This window comes from Chenopodium quinoa, unplaced genomic scaffold (assembly GCF_001683475.1).
Source record: "Chenopodium quinoa cultivar QQ74 unplaced genomic scaffold, ASM168347v1, whole genome shotgun sequence".
Classification (NCBI taxonomy): domain Eukaryota; kingdom Viridiplantae; phylum Streptophyta; class Magnoliopsida; order Caryophyllales; family Amaranthaceae; genus Chenopodium; species Chenopodium quinoa.
In genome coordinates, this window is record NW_018745281.1 from 2,967,094 (window position 1) to 2,990,806 (window position 23,713).

The 23,713-nt window shown below is 37.5% G+C and overlaps 3 protein-coding genes and 1 long non-coding RNA gene across 5 annotated transcripts; 1 reads left to right on the top strand and 3 right to left on the bottom strand.

Annotated features, from left to right (window-relative positions):
• Window positions 1-184: 184 nt before the first annotated feature.
• Window positions 185-5,509, bottom strand: LOC110711689 (thioredoxin domain-containing protein PLP3B-like). 2 transcript variants are annotated; one of them, XM_021890105.1, is made up of 9 exons: window positions 5,425-5,509; window positions 5,055-5,159; window positions 4,019-4,093; window positions 3,884-3,931; window positions 3,667-3,809; window positions 1,054-1,126; window positions 850-911; window positions 597-694; window positions 185-525 (listed from the first exon to the last, which is right to left on the bottom strand). In XM_021890105.1, exons 2-9 carry the CDS (start codon window positions 5,136-5,138, stop codon window positions 422-424), a joined length of 687 nt encoding a protein of 228 aa, XP_021745797.1. In that variant the 5' UTR covers window positions 5,139-5,159; window positions 5,425-5,509; the 3' UTR covers window positions 185-421. The 2 variants fall into 2 exon arrangements, with proteins under 2 accessions (XP_021745797.1, XP_021745798.1); XM_021890106.1 differs by having other exon boundaries at window positions 5,055-5,156; window positions 5,425-5,503.
• A 5,667-nt stretch (window positions 5,510-11,176) lies between these two features.
• Window positions 11,177-12,551, bottom strand: LOC110711742. Its single transcript, XR_002509419.1, has 3 exons — window positions 12,250-12,551; window positions 11,744-12,169; window positions 11,177-11,660 (listed from the first exon to the last, which is right to left on the bottom strand). It is a non-coding gene; the product is annotated as an uncharacterized LOC110711742 (long non-coding RNA).
• A 2,359-nt stretch (window positions 12,552-14,910) lies between these two features.
• Window positions 14,911-16,641, bottom strand: LOC110711587 (F-box/FBD/LRR-repeat protein At4g26340-like). The gene is made up of 3 exons (XM_021889993.1): window positions 16,605-16,641; window positions 15,899-15,955; window positions 14,911-15,599 (listed from the first exon to the last, which is right to left on the bottom strand). The coding sequence occupies exons 1-3, from the start codon at window positions 16,639-16,641 to the stop codon at window positions 14,911-14,913; spliced, it is 783 nt and encodes a 260-aa protein (XP_021745685.1).
• Window positions 16,642-16,992: 351 nt separating this feature from the next.
• Window positions 16,993-17,974, top strand: LOC110711588 (uncharacterized mitochondrial protein AtMg00810-like). Its single transcript, XM_021889994.1, has 2 exons — window positions 16,993-17,676; window positions 17,762-17,974. Exons 1-2 carry the CDS (start codon window positions 16,993-16,995, stop codon window positions 17,972-17,974), a joined length of 897 nt encoding a protein of 298 aa, XP_021745686.1.
• Window positions 17,975-23,713: the final 5,739 nt, after the last annotated feature.

Here is a 23,713-nt window from a genome sequence, read left to right on the forward strand (position 1 = left end):
TTCATCAGTGTAGATATTATTTCCCCAAAAAAGATTCAGATTTTTGTTTTGTTCCTTGAGATTAGATGCTGTATGTTCATATACTGGCATAATTCCCTACAATTATTGTCCAGTTCCTTTGTCGCAATGTTTTTCACATCATTTTAACAATAATAACACGAACATAATTCATGGTTAAAGAAAATTAAACAAGACGCATGGATAGTCTTATCTTAAGACTATGTGTACGAAATACTCCATATAATTCTTGTTAAATATACTTTCATATTAAACGTTTCCACTAACACAACACACAAGGATTATGACTTTATGAGCCAAAAAAGTTAAAGGGCTTACAGAACTGATTATCACACGAACTTGATAATCAGTACATAAAAGGTGAACAAAAAAAAGGGTTGCCTTCTTTCCTTCTGTAAAATCACTAATCAGAATCTGAACCAAGGTTCAACGATGATCTGACCGACGTGCGTTTACTTTCAGAATAATCATCCTCGTCTTCATCTTTTTCCTTCTCTATGATAATACCTGTGAACAACTGGTCAGACACAGAATAGCAAGCACTGCAACCCTAAAAATAAAAAAAAAAAGATTTCTACCTTTCTTGATCAATAGATTTTCTAGTCTCTTAGTCGGGAAATCATCTTTAGCTCCAAGGTCTTGAAACCCTACTAGTCTATCACCTGCTATTCCTTTCCTGAAATTCATTCAGGAAAGCCATATTCAGATGGCAAAATTGTAATCAACTGTGATGTCCAATGTAGAGAGTATAGAGCCTTTTTGGCACAGCAGATAATGACGAACACTTAAGAATAAGACAAGGATACGATACAGAAAAGATGGAAAACTAACTTGAATAATATAACACATGGCAAGGTTTTGATTCCGAGCTTGGATATGAAAAAGGGAGCGTTCTGCATTTGGTATACATCATCAGTTTGTCATCCGCAATTTATAGGAACTTAAAATTGTTTAAGTCTTTGAGAGACCGAAACTGAATTGGAAGACAAACGACTTTATAAAGTAACATCAACAAAATTTACAAAGAAAGCTAACCTCAGCGTCCAGTCTTAAGAACTTAGTACCAAGGTACTTGGGTGCAAGCGCCTTCAGATGCTTATCCATTATCCTGGAAAAGATAGCAAAAAACTTCTTAATCTAATTAGGTAAGCTATGTAAAAGTTTCTGCAATACAAAAGTGTCAGCTCAGAAAGCTGCCTATTCAACAATGACAACCACAAGAAAATTGAAATGCTGTCTTTCTGTAGCAGCAATGAAAAAACACAATTACAATCTCCATTTCCCTTAGAAGCTACTTGGTTGAACATTTTTTTAACTCAATTTCCCCATTTTCCCTTTGGAAGTTCCCCATTAAGCCTCTACATCAAGTCCACCTTTTTCTTGGGACTTGAGTATTACCCCATTTTCCTCTACCCCTCTCCTCTACACCACCTACCAGCTTCTTAGCTATCAACTCCCAGCCACAGGCCACCATTTGCCCACTTCCCAACCAACAAAAACCATCCATCCGCCTAATAGCCTCACAATGAATCCATCACCGCCTACAGCCTACCCATCTAATCCACCGCACCAACCAACCATCAACATATAAACCACAACTGCACCACTAACGCCTTTAAACATCTGTCACCTCCCATCATCATCTCCTTTTCTATTATTGACCAATGAAGACAAAGAAAGAGACTGAACCGCCAACCTTTTAACTGAAGTCATGGCTTACTTTTGACTCCTTGGTTGCTTGACATGGTAACCAAGTTTCAGACATGAAATTCTTATCACTTTCACCACCAAGAATGCAAGTTAGTCAATTTTATTTTAAGGCATCATCGATAGATAAAATGATGAGGAGAGATGAAGGGATAACTTCTAGTGGTTGTGGTGAAGCTTAGTTAGTGTGACAGACACCTTTGACGAAGTGGGAGGTGGTGTAGTGATGCCAGTGAGGGACAGTGATTCTTCCATTTACAAGTTTCTCGCAAGTGACATCATGTTGGCTCGTTGGTTGTGGCCCTTTGGGTAGATAGAAAGACGTGATTTTACTTTCTTTTATTTAGGCAATCAAACATTGAATAAGGATTTCAAATTATAATCATTAACCGAACCATACAAATAGATTAAATTCCCTTTCTTGATTCCTTTCACCTCATTTCCTTTCCTTGATTTCTTTCCGTTTTGAAGGAGTGAGCCAAACAGCCCTTAAATACATTTGGATCCACTATTCTATACCATGAACATGAATTAGATTATGTTTGTCTTCTTTCATCTTTAGAGGATGTTATAGACCCGGTGTCTACCACCACTAAGCCAACAAGGAACATAGTAGCACACTAGCACTAGAGGACAAATGCAATTAAGAAAGCACTAAGGGGAGGGGAAGCATGGGACTGATTCCTGATTCTGTATGGCAGCAGTAGAGGACAAGAACAATTAATATTAGGTTAATGTTTTGAATGTGGCTTTAGTATATAAAGTGTAGTAGTGAAGGCAATAGGACATTATGTGGATTGTGAGGTAACCTCAAGTTACTAGGAGATATAACCTAAAGTTATCAAGAGAGTAATAGCCTAAAGCTATTACCCTATCACTTTTGTATCGAAATTTCTGCCATTATCAATCAAAGACTCAAGCTTTATCTTTAACTTTTCTTGTTCAATAGAACTTATAATCAGAAATTCTAGTCTATTACAGAGGACCTCCTTACCAAACCATTATTCACAGTGAACATTGCCAAGCCTTCTCTACAATTTTCTACTATAGAAACTTTTGAATATACGCTCAAACTCTTGCCCATTTTGAATGAGTAGAATCAAGGTAGTTCATACATAGCATACCATAGAAGAGAGGAAAAATGAAAGACACAATCACAAAACGAGGTAGGATGTGCAGCAATTGCAACTGCTAATTCGTGATCATTGGTCAGGCCATATAACACCGGGACAAATTTTTTGGCCACAAATTCTGCTTTGAACTCAGAAAAATGCCATTACTAGTGTTAACAAGTTGAGCAGGGGGATGTCCACAAGATGCCGAGACCACAGGGGATGTCCACAAGATGCCGAGACCACAGAAAGAACGGATATTTTTTAGCTATAGGCATGAACACAACTTAGAGATGGAATGGGGTATTAGTGTATTCAATATCACTAAGAACATGCTAGAGGAGAAAAAGGCCTCAATTATTATTTGATGGCTTCGATAAAATAATTGCCTTACTAGTTACTGCATTAATAAGTTGAGCAGGGGGCATAATCCACAAGATGCCGAGACTAGAGAAAGAACAGATTTTTTAGCTATAGGCATGAACACAACTTAGAGATGGAATGGGGTATTAGTGTATTAAATATCACTAAGAACAGGAGAAAAAGGCCTCAATTATTATTTGATGGCTTCAACAAAATAATTGCCTTACTAGTTAGTGCATTAATAAGTTGAGCAGGGGGGCATGATCCACAAGATGCCGAGACCACAGAAAGTACAGATATTTTTTAGCTATAGGCATGAACACAACTTAGAGATGGAATGGGGTATTAGTGTATTAAATATCACTAAGAACATGCTAGAGGAGAAAATGGCCTCAATTATCATTTGATGGCTTCGATAAATTAATTGATATAAATATTAAGTTAAAGAGGCAGAGTAGGGCCTTACTTGCATCGATAAAACTCCCGATGGTAGAAGTGGCAGATAACTAATTCGCTGCCAGTAACTTCACCCAAGAAATCCCCTTCAGTAATGTCTCTATATTCTCCATGGCCTTGATTCTTCATTTTTTGTCGCTTCTCAGCCTCTTTCTAAGCAAATATACTATAGGGTGAATAATTTAAGGACATTTGTTAGCAGATGCCAATACTAAGAGAATTTAAACCTGTAGTGCTGCAATTCTCTCAGCATGCAGTTTCTCTAGCTCTGGATCCTGGCGTTACAGAAAGAAACAACAGTTGAGCATTTTAGAAAATGCATAAGTGCCATGCAACCTAACTGCAAGTGATCTAAAACTTACATCCATCAACTCATCAAGATCAATATCGTCATTAACTGAACTTGATGCCTGTGTCTTCTCTTGAACAATCATTTCCTGTAACACAAGTTAAGTGAACTGTTTATAAGCCTTCGAAACATCAAAGAGATGGAGGAACACGATTATTCAACTAGCAACCAGCGAGGATTTAAACATCATCCCTACTAAACCAACTGCCAATGGGTACAAATTTAGTCTTAGCATTTGTCTCCTACATCTGACTATAGCCATGGAATTTAACACAACAAACACCACAACAAAAATTTGCAAGCAATAGCATTCTTTCTTGCAAAAGCATATCCACTTAATACTCTCCTACATTCGGGTCCATTAATTTCAAAATATAGATGTAAAATCAAAACTTAAAGAAGTGTAGGATTTTCAAGAAACCAAGCAAATTGTGATCCGGAATAAGATAGTATCCCACAAACTCACTACATTACAAAGACAAAACTTCATACGCTTTGGATATATCCCAGCACATCACAAACACAGGTACTCCATATTTAGTTTTCGCACACACTATCAACCTTTAAATCTCATATATGTGCTTCTCATTCTTGGCCACAATGTCCAATTGAAGTTATAACTAAGCAACATTCCATATTAAAAAAATAAAAAAAAAACAAAAAAAAAATAAAAAAATAAAAAACCCAACCATTCACTAATTGTGAATTCAAGCTAAGAAATCAACATTTCCATGGCCAAGCTCGAATTCGATAAAGTCCCACGATTTACGCGAATACTAACCAACTTCAATACCCTTAAAAACTCATGTTCAATTCGGACTTCTCATTAATGGGGGTAGTCTCCAATTGAACAAATTACTAACCAATATTCTAAAACAAATAATTCAAATTGATAAATCTAATATATTGGGAAATGGGTATTGCATAAAAGCTAATTTCAAGAGATAAAACAAAGATAAATTATCAAAAGATAAATAAAAAAGGCATTGAACTTTATTGATCAAAGATGAATAATGAGGGATGGAAAAGGGTAAAGAGAGTAAATTTACCTTCTGAAGATTGCGAGCAGCAGCAGCCATAACATTTCCCATAGCTAAATTAGAGAAAGTCGATTTCACTGAATCTGGATCCATATTTTGATGAACTCACTTCTTCTGTGTAAAATCAACCAGAAATTCAAAAATCCCAAAAAAATTCAACCAAATCATAAACCCTAAAAATCAAAATTATGAATCATACTCCCTCCATTCCAGATTAATTGACAAAATTCAAACTTTTGCACTATTCATAGTATACTAAATTGACAAAGAATACACATATTAACAGATCTAAAATTTAAAACGATTGAATCAGTAGAAAAGTATCAGATGAATGTTGAACAAAATAGTGTATAATAGAGAAAGAGGGGATGATGAATACCTGGGAATCGAGGAAAGGGAAGAAGATGAAGAAGTCCAAGCAGGAGAGAAGAGAGTGAGAAAGGGGAAGAGGAGAAGATGAAGATGGTGGAAGTACTTTCTTTTTCAAAGTTTAGTTCATTAAGGGCAAATATGTAAATGTGCACGATGTGTCAAGAACAAAGGGTACGAGGACAGTTTTCGGGAAATTTTATATGGTGACCTTGTGTTTTCTCTTAAATCACATAAGGAGAAGAGTGAGTGACTGAGTGTAAGCATGAGTGTGAGGGTGTTTTGACTTGCACCCATCGAGTCAATTTAGGCTGGGTTGGCTCAAGTTATAGCGAGGTTGAGATGAGGCAAGTTGACACAAGAACGAATCATGTTGTATTGTTGTATAGTGGATTATATGAGAGTACAGGATAATTGGTGGTGACACAACCCGACTGACAAAAATAACGAATTTGGACAACGTTTTAGGCTCAAAATTCAAGCCATCAAGTTACGTAAGGAAAGATTGAGCTTTGAGCACCATTTTAGTTCGAAGTCCACTCGCTGGCTCGATTTTAGTGGACACAAGAGGTTTTTGGCTTGATCGTATACCTATCTCAACCCGACCCTGTCAATAATGCCTGAAATAAGCTTGCTTTTTTAGCCAATTTCAACCCATCTCATGATCATCTTTATACTAGTATGTGTTAGTTTGTTTATAACTTGACTTGTGAGGCAAATTTTCGACTTGTCGAAATTGCCACTCATTAATCTTCAAATTCAGGTTATATAAAACGTCCATGTTAGATCGGCCAATTATTAATCTATACAAATTAAATCTATTACTAATTTTTAAATAGTTATTATTAATCATTTTTATTGCTTTAAAGAGACTTACCTTGAAATCGAATCTCAAAACGAAGGGAGAAGGGAAGAAATATGGGATTCATTCATGACAAACTTATCTACTTGGAATAAGTTTACTAGACTCAAGCTCATGTGTACGGTGTACCACGCCCATCCCCAAAGGGATCATATAATGCAAATTAAACACAATATAATGAAGAAAAAAAAATTTATTTACTTTCCCATTTAATACAAAATTGGATACAAATTAAAAAGCTTATCAACTTGCAATACACTAGTAATGCAAGAATCTAAACAACAATCATTCCATACTACTTAACATTTCAAAACATCCTACATTCTCTAGGAACACCCTTTGGAAACCTTTGTGCATCGGTACAATAATTGTAGATCATGAAGTACTTTTGAACCCATCTTAGTCTCCTCCTGCTCCAAGCGTTCAACTCTTGGTTTTGCAACTTTGCATCAGTGAAGGCCACGGTTGCAGCCACGTGATTAGGGTTGACGTTGAAGTTCCTGTAGTAAGCCGTGAATGGTGCCTTAGCCCAATCTGTCTTAACGAGGCATTCTTGGGTAGCCCATTGGTCTACCATGTAAAAAATAGAAATTATACCATGTAACTTTATGTTTTATGTGATTTTTTTATATAACCTTAAACTTTACTAGCAATTGAGATAACCTTAAACTTGCAAACATCATTAAATTGGATGGAAAAGCTAACAATGTTAATAGTTTCACTTTTTTTTTTTCTCTTCAATTCAATCTCATTAGTTAAACTCACTCTCTTTTTCTCATTAATGGTGGCTCTAAGCAATATATATATCTCTCCTTCTCCTTTCCCATCTATATATTTTTTCTGTTTTTTTCTTCTTCTTCTTCTTCTACTCTACATCCTCAATTTCAAGACCTTGAAACTTAATACTTAACATTTAAAATCCCACATCATCCACTAAAATCAAATTAAACATCAAATCAAAAAACATGTACGTAAAATATGTTTTTTTTTTTTTTTTTTTTTTTTTTTTTTTTTTTTTTTTGTAAAACAAAGGAGCCAAATTTGTATTAACAAAATGAATAGAGTTATGAAGATTTAAAAGGAGTTACTTATTATCTTTTTCATTTTTACCATTTTAGTTTAAAAATAATGAATTTACTTAACATTGTTATGTTTTCCATTCAATTTGATGATTTTTTACAAGTTTAAGGTTACCTCAAACGCTCTTGTAAAAGTTAGGGTAAAAAAAAAATACAAGGTTATATAGTATAATATTCTATAAAAAAAAATCATCAAATGTAAAAGGTATTTCAAGAAAACTGGAAGAATAATTCACTTATTAAAAAATATATATATAAAAATTCACTTAACTATTATTGAACAAGTCCTTGACCCTCTTCTCATGAGCTTCAACGTGTTGTCAAGTAACATCTTAGCTTCTATTGTCACTGGATGGGATGGATGACTAAAACAAATAAGAATGAGTTCCTCCAAAACAAATGAGTTTCTCAAAAAATATTTAACCACTTCCATTTCCCATTGAGTACACAAGTAGTCGTATATTGTGATTCTTTTGAGTTGAACCCTTACTCAACTGCTAAACATCGCCCACAAATTTTTACATAAAGTCCACAATTATTTTTACTTTGACGTTTTTGCCCTTTTTTAAATTTTTACCCAAAACGAAATTCTCTTTCACGAAAAATGTGGAGCAGGACTGGATCGTCGAGGGACACCGGAGAGCCGTCATCGTCGCCGAAAAACGAGGTACGTTGAGGTAAAAAATTACGAAATGTTGGCCGGCGTTTGGCCTGACCGATGCCGCCGTGGCGATGGCGCCTGGCTGGAACGCCACAGCCACGGTGGCGGCGTCCCGGGCGAACGCCACCGCCACAATTCGTAATTTTTTTTAATTTTATTTAAAGTTTTTTTTTTTTGGTTTTTTAACTTTGATAAATTTGAAATTAAATATGTCTTAATAATTTCAAAAAAAAAATTATGTTTTAATTTGTATGTGTAAATTTATGTTTTAAATATGTGTTAATAATTTAAAAAAAAGAACAAAATTATGTTTTAATTTGAAATTATGTTTTAAATATGTGGTAATAAAATTATGTTTTAATTTTGTATGTGTAAATTAAATATGTGTTAATAACTTCAAAAAAAAATTATGTTTTAATTTTGTATATGTATGAATACTTTTATACATTATTATGTGTTAATTTTGTGTTAATTATGTATAAATTTAGAAATTAAATGTATTATGCGTTAAATATAAATGAAATTTACAAATAAAAAATTTAGAAATTACTTATGTGTTAATTTTGTGTTAAATGTATTAATTTAATCTTTATATAATTATATGTATTTAAAAATAATATGTCATTGTTGCAGGATTATGGTGGAGACGGAAATGATTATAGTGGGATTTTTGTACATGATGGTCTGTTCGAAGATGCTCAACAAGCGATTGATTGGGCAAAACAGGTTGCAATTAGATCAGGTTTTTGTTTAGTAGTAGCAAGTCATAAATCTCAACGGGATGGTAGAATGGATCGCATTTTGAGATGCGACCGTTATCGCAAAAGGGAGGGACGAGATTTCAGTCAAGCGATTCGGTTTGATACAAAGCGGAAAGGTTGTGGGTGTTAATTCAGAGTAAAGGTTCGACAACAGCAAAGGCGTGACGGTTGGGTAGTGAAGGGTTACGGTAATGGGGGTATCACAACCATGAGATGATAGTATATGAAGTGGGTCATCGACAGTTAAGCGACCTAAGTCCTGCTGCGAAACTAGTTGTAAAAGAAATGATTGATGCTCAAGTGAAGCCTGCTAAAATATTAGCATCTGTGTTAGAGAAATTTCCTGAAGACCAGCCAAATCGAAGACACGTCAGACATAAATTGAGGTTTGAACGGTTAGAGGGAAGGAACCCTATACAGCAGCTTCTACACCAGGCACAAGCACGTGGTTACCTGTTCTGGTTTAAATCTTATGAAGACACATTGGAGGTGACTCATTTATTCCTTGTGCATCCTGATTGTGCTGATATGATCACGTCTTGGCCATCTGTGATTTTGATCGATTAAACGTACAAGACAAACAAGTACAAGTTCCCACTGGTTGAGATGGTTGGGATGGCTCCAACGAACCAGAACTTTCTGATTGGTTATGCAGTCATCAAGGATGAGACGGCTGCGAGTTACTATTGGGTGTTGGAGAAGTTGAGAAATTACATCGACTTAAATGTTCAGCCATCAACCATCGTCAGTGATTGTGAGGGAGGTCTCTTTGCCCCTATAGCAGAGCTGTTTCTGGAGTCAAGCCATTTACTGTGCACTTGGCACATCAACAACTGTGTGAAAGTCAAAGCGTACAACTTTTTCAATAAGAATTTAGATTCTGCAGAGAGATTGGTAAATGGTAAGTGGCGGAAGATCCTGCAAGCTACCACAGAGGCAGAGTACGATCGAGCCTTGGAGAAGTTCAAAGATGCGTACCAATGGTGCCCGACAATGGTAAAACTATGTCATGCAGCAGTGGATACCTCAGAGGGAAAAGTTTGTCAAATATTGGACAAACCAAGTTCTTCATTTTGGAAACACTACAACATGTAGAGTTGAGAGCGCTCATAGAGCTTTGAAGGATTGGATTGATTCTTCCACCTCTGCTCTGGATACACTGTTCGAGAGAATAAACAAGGCAATTGACACTCAAAAGAACGGCATCAAGAACTCACTCGAGGACTCTAAACCATGGCATGATGTATAGCCATTTCATATTTAAGATTCTCCATGGTCGTGTGTCACACTACTGCTTGGGGTTGATTCTGAGCGAGCACAACAGGATGAGGGAGTTGGGTGATGAAGTGGCTATTCGGTGCGGATGTGCTATATCAATGACTCATGGACTACCTTGTGCATGCACCATTCACCGCGTAATTACGCAAGATAGGGCGTTGTTACATATTGATCAGGTTCATCCATTTTGGCGGACGCTCGTTATTGGAGAGCATGTTGTTCCACAGATGGTCCACCGTGAACATGAGGAGTTGGAGCAGTTTTGTTCGATGTTTGACCAAGTGTCCTCCAGTCACCCTTCAATCATTTGTGATGCTACCCACATACTTCATGACATGTTCAACACGTCATGCTTGGATCACGAGGAACCTGAAGGGGTCGAGCGACCTAGAGGTCGACAAGCACGGCGAAACAGGAGTGCGTTTGAGTACATTCGTGGTCGTGGCCATGGTCGTACATCGTCATCAAGTGGTAGCCAATCTTCTTCCCGGTACAGTAATTACTTTAATTTACCTTTTAGAATATTTGTTTAGTTTACTGCTGACTTGTTAATTGTGTTTATTGATATATGTAACAAGAAGAATGGACATTGAACAGTTTCCAAATAAGGATAGGATCCCTAACATCATCATGCCATACTTGGACGGGTGGAATGATGTGGTTGTAGATGGTAACTGCGGATTCCGGGTTGTGGCTGATGTGTTTCAGATGGGTGAAAACAACTACGGTTTAGTGCGTCAGTTGATGTACAGTGAAATCGCCTCAAACCGAGATGTTTATCGCCATGCGTACGACCAAGAGTTGGATAGGTCTCTGCAGCGTATCCGGTGGAGAGGAGGACCTTGCGGTTAAAATCATTGGTTCGACGCGCCACTTGATCTCTTTGCTGTTGCAAACATCTACAAGTGTGCAATCATGCATTTCGGACTTGGATTGCATAGTCGAGCTTATTATCCATGTACCACGATACTCCCTAGTGTTCGCGTGAGACCGTCACCAGACTGGTAAGAGAGTTTGCTATTACATTTCTGGGGTCGTCATAAAGACATTTCATTTGATTGGACCTGTTATTCGATTTTCCGGTCCCACCGATCATACCTCGGTGGTACACCATTCGTAGGACAAGCGTAGAGTTGGGATGCGCTGTATCATGCCCGGATGTAGCAGTGGAACAACCTAGCTGCCTTTTAGTTTTTCACGCATATACCTACCTTTTCTATGTAACCTTGTATTTTTATTGCTATTTTTATTCCATTTATTTATTTTTCGTATTCTAATTTTGACTAAATTTATATCTTGCATGCACACTAATTAGATCTTGCGCGTTACAAACTAAAAAGATAATGTCAAATTTTAAAAATTTAAAATAATAATTTCAAATGTTACGAACTAAAAAGATAATGTCAAATTTTACAAACAACTATGATAATGTACAAAATGTTCTATAAATAAACTACCCACAAATCAGTAATCCCTCTGTGACGCCCACTGCCACTGCTCCAGGGCCCGTTCCAGATCATCAATAACAGCTCTGCCTGATGCAGTCGTCATCTTGTCCCTCTCCTCAAAAAGTCTGTGTCCCAGCTGCATCATCTTTCTCATTCACTACACACAACAAAACACATGAAATTCAATAACGACATATTATATAAAAAAAAACACAACAACAAATGTTTTATGAGACATACCGCATCCACGGCAGTGGGCGGTGGCACATCATCATCATCGGCATCGTCGCCGTGGTGGAGGTCTCTGATCAACCTCGTGTGCGAATACCGGTTGTACCATTCCATGTAGTGCTGGTCACACATGACAGTCACCCCAGTTGGCGGCCGCTGCAGCTCCGCCGTCCATAGACGGGCAACCATCGGAAACTGCTCCCACGTGGCAATTATGCTTCCCGGCCATTGGACGACGTACTCCTTCGACGACACAGATCATACCGCCTTACTAGACCATGCTGGTGGAGGAGGAATAAGTTGGACAAATCCAAGCTGGCGAAGACAGCGCTGCGGCATGTACGCCTCTACAATCTCACGATACTGAATCAGTCCCGTGTAGAGGGCCCTAGGTACCTTATTACTAGGATCCTGGCCGAAAGGCATCCAGTTCACCTGCACATTTTTTAAAATTAGTAAGATTCATATAATAAACGCATCAAACTATAAAAGTAGAAATAATTTAAACACTTTACCTCTAATGGGGACATCCTGTCAAGCAATAACCGTATCGATCTCAGGCGGTCAATGGACTTCTTCTCGAACTGCGGACTCCACGCATAGGCACGTGGCTGCCAATCCCCAATAGGAACTAAGTCGCGGTGTAGTCGAAACGCAGGAAAATACTCGTATATCCAGGTCTGTAACAATGTCAGACATCCAATGATACCTGCCGCATCAGCCCGGCTCGAGAATCCTAACTGGCGATACATATACGCCAACGTAGCCGACCCCCAAGAAAACTGGCCTTCTCTGTCGGGCTCACACGCGTAAACTATGTCGCGTGGCCTAGCCTGAGCTTGTTTCCGCTCTTATTCGGAAACAAGGTACAACCGAGGAGAAGAAAAACATATGCAGCCAGCTGTGTGTCCTGCGTCCTACGTGCAATGAGGTGCAAACATCGCTGCAAAACGGCTGCGATCTTAACGCCGACGTGATCCCAAACACCAAGTGCCGGTGTGTACAACACAACCCTATCCACCGCCAACAGCTCTGCTAGTAAATCTGTCTGATCCGCATCAGTGACAACAGAAAGTCGGTTTTCCTCTACGGGAATCCCAAGGATGGCCTCGACGTCATGCAACATGATCGTCATCTCACCGAACGGAAGGTGGAAAGAGTTCGTATCCGGTTGCCATCGCTCAACGAAAGTCGTGATCAGCGTTGAGTCAATCCTTTCGTGCATGGTGGCAGGAAGGTGACTCACTCTAGTGCCCCTCAATCGGCCGAGCATCTCGCTCTCCTCCGGCCAACCATCAGCCCAACTACGCAAAATGTTACAAGTCTTTTCCCGGGTTTGGCATTTCAATATGCCCGTATCCAAAGCCTTCTCCTGGTCCTCCCAGATACGGGTAGTGATGTGTCCTAGAAAACTAGGAATCACACTCCCGTCTACAGGTCCCCCAGCCACCTCACCCCTCACCACCCAAGAATCATTAACGGCCCTCGATTATTTTCTGCTAACCACAGACACAGTGGACGTAGATGATGTGCCACATCTACTAACAAATCTACCATCTCTACCCTTACACACATCTACCCTATGCGTCTCATACATATCATCAAGCCTCTGACTGAATGGACCATAATCATCATATGGTCCACTCTGATCGTCCATATCCTCATCTGCATCCTCCTCCTTCTCCTCCCCCTCCTCCTCATCCTCCTCATCACCATCATCATCTTCATCATCCTCAGAATAGTGCACCTGTTCTCTGCGAGTCGAGGCCGAAATACCACGGGATCTAACGTGTCTGGGTCCCGAGCTCTCCATTGAGTAGATCGTACTTCTCATAACGTCCATACTCTTCCCCGCACCAGGTCGAAAATGCGATGCCTAACTCCATTTAAATAACGAAAAATAATAGCAATTGTTTTATTATTATTATTTATATTAATAATCTATTTTTAAAAGTATCAACAACAAAAAATAGAAATACCTAACCAAAAAAAATATCAAATAAACAAAAAAAATACTAACAAATTGACATTGAAAAGAAAAGTACACAACATCGGAAAAAAAATTAAACAAATTAGAAAATACACACAAAAACAAAAAAAAATACCAAAACATACAATATGAACATAAAAAAAGTAAATAAAAATAAATAAAACAATATACAATTAATGGAAAAAAAATATAAACATAAAAAAAAATAACAAATTTGAAAAAAAAATATAAACATAAACAAAACAATATAAACATAAACCAAAAAAAAAAGTATAAACAAAAACAAAAAACAAAAAATATAAACAACAAACAAAAAAATTAAAAAGATAAAGAAAAAACAAAAAAAAATAAAAAAAATTAAAAAAACAAAACAAAAAAATAATAACCTAAAAAATAAAAAAAAAATCCAAAAAAAATGAAAAAAAATAATAAAAAAAACCCCGAAAAAAATAATAAAAAATAAATGAAAAAAATAAAAAAAAACCGGGAGTTGGCGGCGAAGCCACGGTGGCGGCGCCTGGGCAGGACGCCTAGGCCACGGTGGCGGCGTCCACGTAAGACGCCACCGCCGTAGCCAAGGCGCCGCCACCGTGGCTCCGCCGCCAACTCCTGTTTTTTTTTTAATTTAAAAATACCTTTTCATCGCGAAACCGCCTTCCCCCTACCACCGGTGCCGCCAGTTTTTTACCTTGCCGCCTCGACATTTAAAAAAAAAATTAGAGAGAGAAAATGAGAGTACAGAGTAGAGAGAAGATGAGATTGTGTTTTTTAATTTGTGGGCAAAAAGTCATTTCACTTCAAATTTGTGGGCTTTATGTTGAGATTTGCTAGCGATGTTTAGCAGTTCACAAAGTAAAAGGCACTAACCTCCTTAAAAGTAAGTGTTTCTAGAAAAGGTGCACGGTGTAGGAGCTCTATCAATACGTTATTCTAATTATAATAACCCTCACAACCAAGCTGCAAATGCTTGAGGTTACCAAACAAAGGCAACTTATGCTTTATTATTGTATCACAAGCTATCAATGTCTACAACAAATAAAAGAGCAATATAATACCGTCATTGATTAAATAAAATACTAGTAGTACCTTTGTTAATTTGTATCTGCAACTTTGGAATATTTTATACGAAATATCTCACAGATAATACCCTAAAGTTACAGATAGAAATTAACGGAGGTAGTAATAATTAAGGTAATTTTAACTTGTTAGAGGATGGATCGGAGACAAAACTAACCATTGTATTTGTAGTCCTTGACATGAGATACAAACTTCGGACATTAGACAAGCCGCTGAAAATACTGAATTTAGTACCATCAAGATGAAGGTCTACAACATCAACTTGAGCATCGACTAGATTGTTCATTTTGGTGATGGAGTAGACGAACACCGTAGATTCCACATACTTTAGATGCTCCAGATTAGGAATATCAAGCTCAAACTCGCTCCTTGGGGGCATTTTAGGCATATCATCAAACCACGTATTACCTGGAAAATCGATAACTAATCTACGAAGAGATTGTGAAGTAATGTAATTTATATGTATCCAGAAATCAGCATTGAGTACCAAGTCTTGGAGGGATGGACAACTAGCAACTAGCCTAGCCATGGAGTCATTAGGGGTGTGCTTGAGAAAAGTAAGATGGACTACCTTCAAGTTTGGTAAACGAATACAAATAGAATAGGGGATGTTGAAATCAAGGTTATTAACATTAACATCGAGTTTCAACACCTCTAGTGTTGCACAACGATACTGGGCTGAGGGTATCTTACTAGGTTTCCTAACACGAGCTATAATGTCGAGCACCTTAACCCCACCGGCTAAGGGAAAACTGATCCAAGCATCAAGATGCATAGGGTCCAATACGGGGAGACAACCTTCGAAACATCGAGGATATATCCATATTGTTAGAGTGAACATAGTTGCAATACCTTATCAACATACATCTTGAAATTAGGGAAAGAATCAATCGTATGTGGACTACGCATCAAACAATAATTGTAACAATTAGGTGTATCATCCAAGTTAAGGTATGTTAGCCAAGTAAAAACACGCCTCCATCGCCTGGACAATACACTCGTAGTAACGGCGACCTTTAGGGGAAGGAATGCAAGTATGTCACCTAATATATGATCGGGTAAATGGCTAATCCTATCTTCTTTTATGAGGGTTGTACCTTCATTCCCATTTTGGAGCTTGTTGAGCATCATTCCACCCCAACATTCCAAGACACCTAAAAATTACAAATAGAATCACTATTATAATTACATAGACAATACTAATTGGTTGTTGGTACAGTGGTGATTGAGACTGCACTTGGTATAGAAAACTTGTATTCGATCCCCCACATTAACAATTGGGGGAGGACTGAAACCTAACCACCTAGAACTAATCTCGAATTCGAATTAACACAAAAGGTGAACCGGGTGGAACACCAAAAATAAAATAAAATATTATCATAGACAATAAATAAGCATACATATATAGTACCTTATATCCATTAGATACTAATGAAGTATCCATAAGAAAAGATAAACACATAAATTTTGTGTAACCAATTGTCAATTCCCAGCGACATTTATCTTCAACTATGTTAGTATCATAAACATTTGAACTGTTAATTTATAGAGACGAAGATTCCAATTGAGTATGGTTTTTTCTTTTCTGATATGAATCGATTAATTGTTAAGGTTAAATTTGCTCTCTTCAAATGAAAAGTTCTGAATGGAACCGCTAATATATTCCTTCTTTAAAATTATTATTCATGATTATTTAAGGATTAACACGATTGCACACAAATGAATACAAAAACACATTCAATAGGACAAATTAAATATATATCGAGACATGAGAATTGGCAAACAAATTTTATTTTGAGTTACCTGAATGATGCTCTGGAGGTGGGTCGGAGGCACCCATCTATCTCAATCCAAGATCTAAATATAGTCTTTATTAAATTAGGGATTTTTTTGGAGCAAAATCTCAACTTTTATTGAGATGAAAAATGAGGGATATTTATGGAGTGCTAATCAGTTAAATCCAGTTTTCCTTGAAAAAAAAAAAAAACAGCCAGTTCGATCAATATATTGATTACTATATATAATGTTAGAACTTACAAGACTAGACCTAGTCACGTTAGGAGATTTAGTTTGATAAGGGTACAAAATATATACAAATATATCCGATAACTACGACAAATATCATCTGAATATAATATATATCATTGCTAAGAGTGATAATTCATTGTTTACTTTCCGACTGGGTGATAATATGGCTTATTTGCTTCTTTATGTTGATGATATTATATTAGCCACATCTAATGACAGGTTGCGAACAGGAATTACTTCTCAGTTACAAATTGAGTTTCCTATGTCAGATGTGGGGCCTTTGAGCTATTTTTTTAGCATTGCGATGACTCTTACACTGTCATATTTATTTTTGTCTCAGCAAAAATATGCACAAGAGATCTTAGAATGTGCAAGTATGGCTTCTTGCAAACCCGCAACAACTCCTGTCGATACTAACTCCAAACTTAGTGTAGATTCGGGACCACCATTCCGGGATCCTACTCTATACCGCAGTTTAGCAGGCGCTCTTCAATATCTCACTTTCACTAAGCCAGATATTGCCTATGCGGTACTGCAAGTAGTATGTCTTTTCAAGCATGATCCCAGGGAATCGCATTATGATGTGTTAAAACGCATACTATGTTATGTTCATGGTACTATTGATCGTGGTTTTTACTTATATTCGTCTGCTTCTACTCGTTTCATTAATTATACTAACGCTAACTGGGGAGGTTGTCCCGACACCCGTCGTTCCACATTTGGTTATTATTGCTTTCTCGGGGACAACCTCGTTTTTGGGTCATCTAAGCGTCAACCTACTTTATATCGAGTGCAGAAGCAAAATATCGAGGCGTCACAAATGTTATCTCTGAGGCTTATTGGCTTCGTAATCTTTTATTGGAGCTACATTGTCCTCTCCGTCAGGCTACTATTGTTTATAGTGATAATGTCAACACTATCTACCTTTCTAGCAACCCGGTTCAACACCAACGCACCAAACATGTGGGATGGATATTCATTTTGTTCGAGAAAAGGTTGCTTTGGGTGAGGTTCGGGTTCTTCATGTTCCTTCTAGATATCAATTTGCAGACATCTTTACCAAAGGCCTTCCACGAGACTTGTTTTTAGAGTTCAGATCCAGTCCTAGCATACGACCTCCTCCCGCTATGACTGCGAAGGTGTGATAGATATTATATTTAGATAACATTTTTCGTAGTTATCGGATATATTTGTATATATTTTGTATCCTTATCAAACTAGATCTCCTAACGCGATTAGGTGTAGTCTTGTAACACTATATATATTGATCAATGGTACACACTCCAATTTGAGGAGTTTCCCCGAAATCTAACATGAACATTTATCAAAATGAAAATGAACATTAATCAAATTGAAAATGAACATTCATCAAAAAGAATTTGTAATATGAAAGAAATTTACATGTCTATAATACTATGAAATATGTCAAATTATCCAGAAAATTAGGACAATTAAACTTTGTTTTCAAGTTTTGTATGTCCAACAATTTTGTAATCTAATAACACACTACAAATTAATTCAAAAAGTATACCAAACATTACTCTACTATAACTATAGGAATTCACATTTATATGATAAGAAAATTATTATATACTAAATCAAGAACTACTACCAAAGTTTAGTATATCTAGAAACAAATATCTCAAGAACAAGGCAAAAAGTTAGGGTTTATACTTTTTTTTCTTTCAAAAATATACAAAAATAACTTACAATTTGATTTTTGAACTTTCATTTGAAGAAAATTCCTTTAATTTGTGATTTCATCCTTTATATCTAATGTTTTAGTTGAGATATAGGAGGATTTTGATTTTTTTTTCAAGAGAAATGTGGAAGGTTTTGGTAGTTAGGAGAGAGAAAATGGAGTGGAAAATGAGTAATTATAAATACAAGGTACTGAAGTATGGATTAGTTGCAACTAATTTACTCATGTTTGGACTGAAGCAAATAGGGGACTGAAATGGTCACTGGAGGTAACTTTTTCGATAGTTACCAACCGGTTAAATGGATTTTTATAAAAATAAAATAAAAAGGAAGTAATTAGAGATGTGTCTCGAACCAGTTAGAAGAGAAAAAAAAATTAAGGGCATGCTTGGATTGAGGGAAATGTATTACTAGGGTAATAAAAGTCAAACTAAGCAAAATGAAAGTAAATAGGGAAGGAGGAGATGGTGACGGAGTGCTTCTCGGAAAAATTATGTAGTGATGGTGAGGTATGAGGTGGAGAAAGAGACTCATTTTGAGGGTAATAGATACACTAGGGGGAGGGTGTGTAACTATTACTCTCATTATGAGGGTAATAATTCCTCCATCTCTTTCTTTTCCTCATGGAACACCTACCTTATTACATTTGTAAACACCTTACCTCCTATAACAACACCTCTAATTACTTATATTTTTTAAAGTTTGACTTTTATTACCCTCTTAATATATTACCCCCAATCCAAGCATGCCCTAAAGGCATTTTTTTTATTCTCCTCCTCCTTCCTTACTTTCTCTCTCCATCCTTTCATGGCAAGGCAACCATAGCCCTTAGATACTTTCTTCTACCATGCATGAAAACATGCATAAAATCAACCAAAACTCATGTATTAGAACACCCAATTACTCAAATCTACATGACTCAACCCAAATATACATTATTTCTCCTTCTCTCTCTTCTACCTACTCATGAATTACACATTAATTCAACCAAAAACCCATCCAAACTTCACCTCTTCCATAGTTCCTTCCAAACCTTGTTGCCTATTAATTTTTTTTTTTCAGTGATTGTTCCCGAAGGAGAGTGAAAATCAGGGAGAGATTTGCAACAATTCGCTCAAGCTCATGGTGATTTTAAATGTTTTTTCTTCTTTTCCCCTTAATTTCTTTTTCTATACTTTATGTTCTTTAAATCATCAATTAAATTTTTTGTAAAATTCATACTGTATGTTATTTTACGTAATATTCTAGATTTTTGTTGGGGTTTTTCTTTTGCTGGAGTTTTTATGTATGAAGTTTGGTTGAGGAGATTTTTAATTTTAGTATTCTAATTGTTTAGTATTTTCGACAGTGGCGGAGCTAGGGTGGGACAAGAGGGGACAACTGTCCCCCCACTTGAAAAAAAAATAAATAAATAACTTAGGTCAAATCCATTATTTGGTGAAAAATTAAGGGGGTTGTTAAACGTCGTTGACATTTTACTAGGTGACGTTGACATTTTTTACATGAATTTCCTAAATTGCCCTCCGTATATAAATACTCGATAAAGTAAGTTAGGGCTTTACGAGACATTTCCCATCTCACAAAACACTCTTTGACACTTTCTCTCTCTAAAAAAAACAAAAAATCTGAAATTTTGGAAAAAAAAACATCAGAAATTTTTTTTTTTAAAAAAAAAAGCAAAATAGTTGAAGGCTACTCACACACAAGCAAATCTTGCAATCAAACGTTGAATCCGACAATGGCAGACCGACGGAGAATTAGGCTGACGTTTGGTGGTCGTGGTGGCGGCGTTAGCGGCGGCGAGCCGGTGAGTTTTTTGTTTTTGTTTTAAATTTTTGAATTTTGAAAAAAAAAAATTCTGGAAACTGGACTTCCGCCCAGAACTTCCGGAAGTCCAGTATCCAGAATTTTTTTATTTTTTTTATTTTTCTGTTATTCCCCTTTTGTTTTTTTTTTTTTTTCTGTTTTTCCGTTTTTTTTTTCTGGTTTTTGTGTTTTTCTATTCCCCCCCCCTTTTTTTCTGTTTTTCCTTTGTTTTTTAATTTATGTTTTTCTAATTTTTTTTTTGTCCTCGATTTTGTTGATTTGGTGCATGTTTTAATTTGAAAATATTTCTGTCCTTCATTTTTTTTTTGTTTTTTTTTTTGAAGTAATTTGTGTCCTTCATTTGTGGCATTAAAATAATTTTTTTCTTGATTTAGTTTTGCAATAGTTATTTATATGTAATTTTTGTTGATTTAGTTTTACAATAATTATAGTTTAGCAATAATTCTTGATTTTATTTTAATAAGTTTGTTGTTGCTATGTATTGTTATTGTTATGTAAATTTGGTTTGGTTTGTATTGGTTTTTGCTGCTGTTGTTGTTATGTATTATGGTTGTTTACTTAAATTGTTGTTATTGTTATTGTAATTGTTTTTTTTATTGGGTTGTCGTTGTTGCGTTTAAATTTTGGCAGTTTTGTGGTTAATTATAGTTTTGATTTGGTCTGTTATTGTGTTGAAATTATTTGTAGTGTGTTAGTGTGTTGTTATTGTTAGTAGTGTAATAGTATTGTAAGAATAATATTATTGTTATTATTTGTAATGCTGTTATTATTGTTTATTTGATTTGATTTATTATAGTTTTGATTTGATTTTTTTGACTATGAATTATTATTGAAATATGATTCTGTACTTATTTTTTTAATGCAGATTGAGGGTTCTGGTCCTCGTCATGCAAGATCAAGACGTTTGAATGCGTCTGTTAGGAGGGAGTTAGGTGGTGCAGGACCTTCACATGCACCGTTTCAGCATGAGCAGCAGTATGGGACTGCTGGTGCTTGGTCGGGGGAGCACCAGTCACAGGGGAGCGCCCCCATGTATTCGTCTACTGGAGTGCCTTCATCAGATCGGGAGGAGGATGAAGATGGAGGAAGTCAATCTGCTGGAGATGCACAGTACGACCCTCAGGATTACCGTACTGTGTATAGGGGTGACCATGGGAGATATGTTAGCAGTAGTGAACCAGGTCAAGCTTCTACCAGCTCGTCAGTGTCATGGGTGGTGCGGGAGTCGATGCCAGGTGGGCCTGAGTATTGCAACCATCCAATGACGGGAATCAACCGCCCCACCGTCCCATCGAATACGCTGCACATTGATCTCAAGTCTTCCAAGCCCATAAATCCTCTCATATAGGGCTCGATAACCGAGGACCTCATTCGCTATTGTCTCTCGAGCGTCATACCATCGGCCTTGATCACCGAAGAAGAACTCGGCCACACAACGAAACCCACAGTTCCCATCGCCAATGACATCCTTCCATCCTGTGATGTAAGGCAACATCGGCCCTGGAAGCATGTGTCGATAACGGCTTTGGCTAATGTCGTTTACATCTCCTGCACAAACGTAGGTTTCAGTTAATAGTTTAGTGAACGCTGATCTATGTGAAAAACACAACACTCAATCGTACATGTTTGTCGTGCGCCGCGTACAGTGTGTTGGCGGTTGACATGTTCAAAATAAGAACGATCACGTCTTGTATCATTGTGTCTTGGTCGACCACGAACCCGGTGGTTTACAGCAGGCTCTCTGAGATCGGAATGATCCGGATGCAGCTCCTCTTCAATGATGCGAGACACGTTTCGAAGAACAACAGGATCACTATCAAACACCTCCTCCATCAGAGAACGAAAATGTGCGGCATCCTCAGTCGAGTCATTGTCATGCACCGTCCCGTGCTCTCCAGAACCAATAACCAAGGTCCTCCAAAACGGGTGAATTTGCCTTATGTACAATCCTGTCCCAGCAGCTAGCGAATCATGTATCTGGCATGCACAGGGCAACCCGTGGGTCACACGCATTGCACATCCACATCGTTCGTGCACTTGATCCAAAGAACCTGCACATTACAAAGAAAAACAGTTATGATTTGTAACTGAAATTCTTAAATAAAAGTACATACATGAAGTACAATAAGCAAACACCAATCCTGTCGAGGAATCAAACCACATCTTCACGACCGAATGTTGGCTCTCAACTCTGCAAGTGCTGGTGTTGCCATAATGTAGAACTTGGTTTGTCCAAAATGTCACGAACTTCGTTTTATGACAAAGCCATGTGTTCTCTACATATTGTATCACTGCTGGAAAACTTGCCCACTTATCCTTCATGTTTTCTACAGCGGCCTCATAATCTTCCTCGGTTGCAGCGTCCATGATACGTTTCCATTTTCCGTTTTTGAAAGACGCACCGATTTTCTTGCTTTTGAACATAGCAGTGACCCGAGCCTCCACATCTTTGTTAATGTGCCATCGACAAAGTAAGTGCGAGGTTCCTGGAAACACTTCCCTCAATGCAGCACATAGCCCAAGCTCACGGTCTGTCAAGAAAACCGACGGCTCCTTATTATACCCAATCACGTCTCTCAACCTCTGCAAAACCCATCGATAGCTTGTCGTGCTCTCGTTGCGCATGAACACGTAAGCGACGAGAAAATTCTGGTTTGTCGGTGTCACGCTAACTATCTCAAAGAACGGCATCCCATATCGGTTAGTCTTGTAAGTGGAATCCATACCGATCACATAGGGGTACGTCCGTAGGATGTCTACCATGACTGGATGCGCCATAAAGGCGTGCTGTAAAACGCCTTCATCATCGGACATGACCCAGTAAACATACTGACTCTGTCTCGCCAAATGTAGAAATTGCTGAACAACTCCTCTCCCATCAGACATCTCCTCTCTGAAGTCATTCCGGCAGTTGTAGATGTGTCTGATGTTTGGATGATCAACAGGAAATTGCTCCGCAATAGTCGCCATGATGTTACGCGGTGCAACCTTAGACTTCGTCATGTCACGCACAACCTGCTTCGCATTCGGGCTCAACCCACTAATTTTACGATGACCCTCTGGATACGCAATCATTGGATAGTTGTGGGTCCCAGTTACATCATCTTTCGCCCGGATAAACCAAGTATTGGTGACGAACTCGTAACATATCTTGATGTAGAAAGGACAACCAATGCCCTTGGTTTTGGTGTCCTCCCGAATTGCGTTCTCAAGATCTCTCGGCTTACTCCTGCGTCCCCGGTCACATCTTAAATATCGAACTGGTCGACCATCCCTCTGTTTGTTGAAAGACGATTTCACCAAAATAAATCCCAGATTTATTGCAACAGCATCCGCCCATGTAAATGCATCGTCAA

What these genes read in the sequence shown, in the direction of transcription:
- LOC110711689 (XM_021890105.1), bottom strand. Translation starts at nt 5,138, where the DNA reads ATGGATCCAGATTCAGTGAAATCGACTTTCTCTAATTTAGCTATGGGA. An exon ending in CTGCTCGCAATCTTCAGAAG is followed by an intron (nt 4,094 to 5,054) that starts GTAAATTTACTC and finishes CTTGTGTTACAG; the next exon opens with GAAATGATTGTTCAAGAGAA. An exon ending in CCATGTGTTATATTATTCAA is followed by an intron (nt 695 to 849) that starts GTTAGTTTTCCA and finishes AATGAATTTCAG; the next exon opens with GAAAGGAATAGCAGGTGATA.
- LOC110711587 (XM_021889993.1), bottom strand. Translation starts at nt 16,641, where the DNA reads ATGGGTGCCTCCGACCCACCTCCAGAGCATCATTCAG. An exon ending in ACCTCCAGAGCATCATTCAG is followed by an intron (nt 15,956 to 16,604) that starts GTAACTCAAAAT and finishes TGTAATTTTTAG; the next exon opens with GTGTCTTGGAATGTTGGGGT. An exon ending in GCTCCAAAATGGGAATGAAG is followed by an intron (nt 15,600 to 15,898) that starts GTACAACCCTCA and finishes GATGTTTCGAAG; the next exon opens with GTTGTCTCCCCGTATTGGAC.
- LOC110711588 (XM_021889994.1), top strand. Translation starts at nt 16,993, where the DNA reads ATGGCTTATTTGCTTCTTTATGTTGATGATATTATATTAGCCACATCT. An exon ending in CTCTGAGGCTTATTGGCTTC is followed by an intron (nt 17,677 to 17,761) that starts GTAATCTTTTAT and finishes CTACCTTTCTAG; the next exon opens with CAACCCGGTTCAACACCAAC.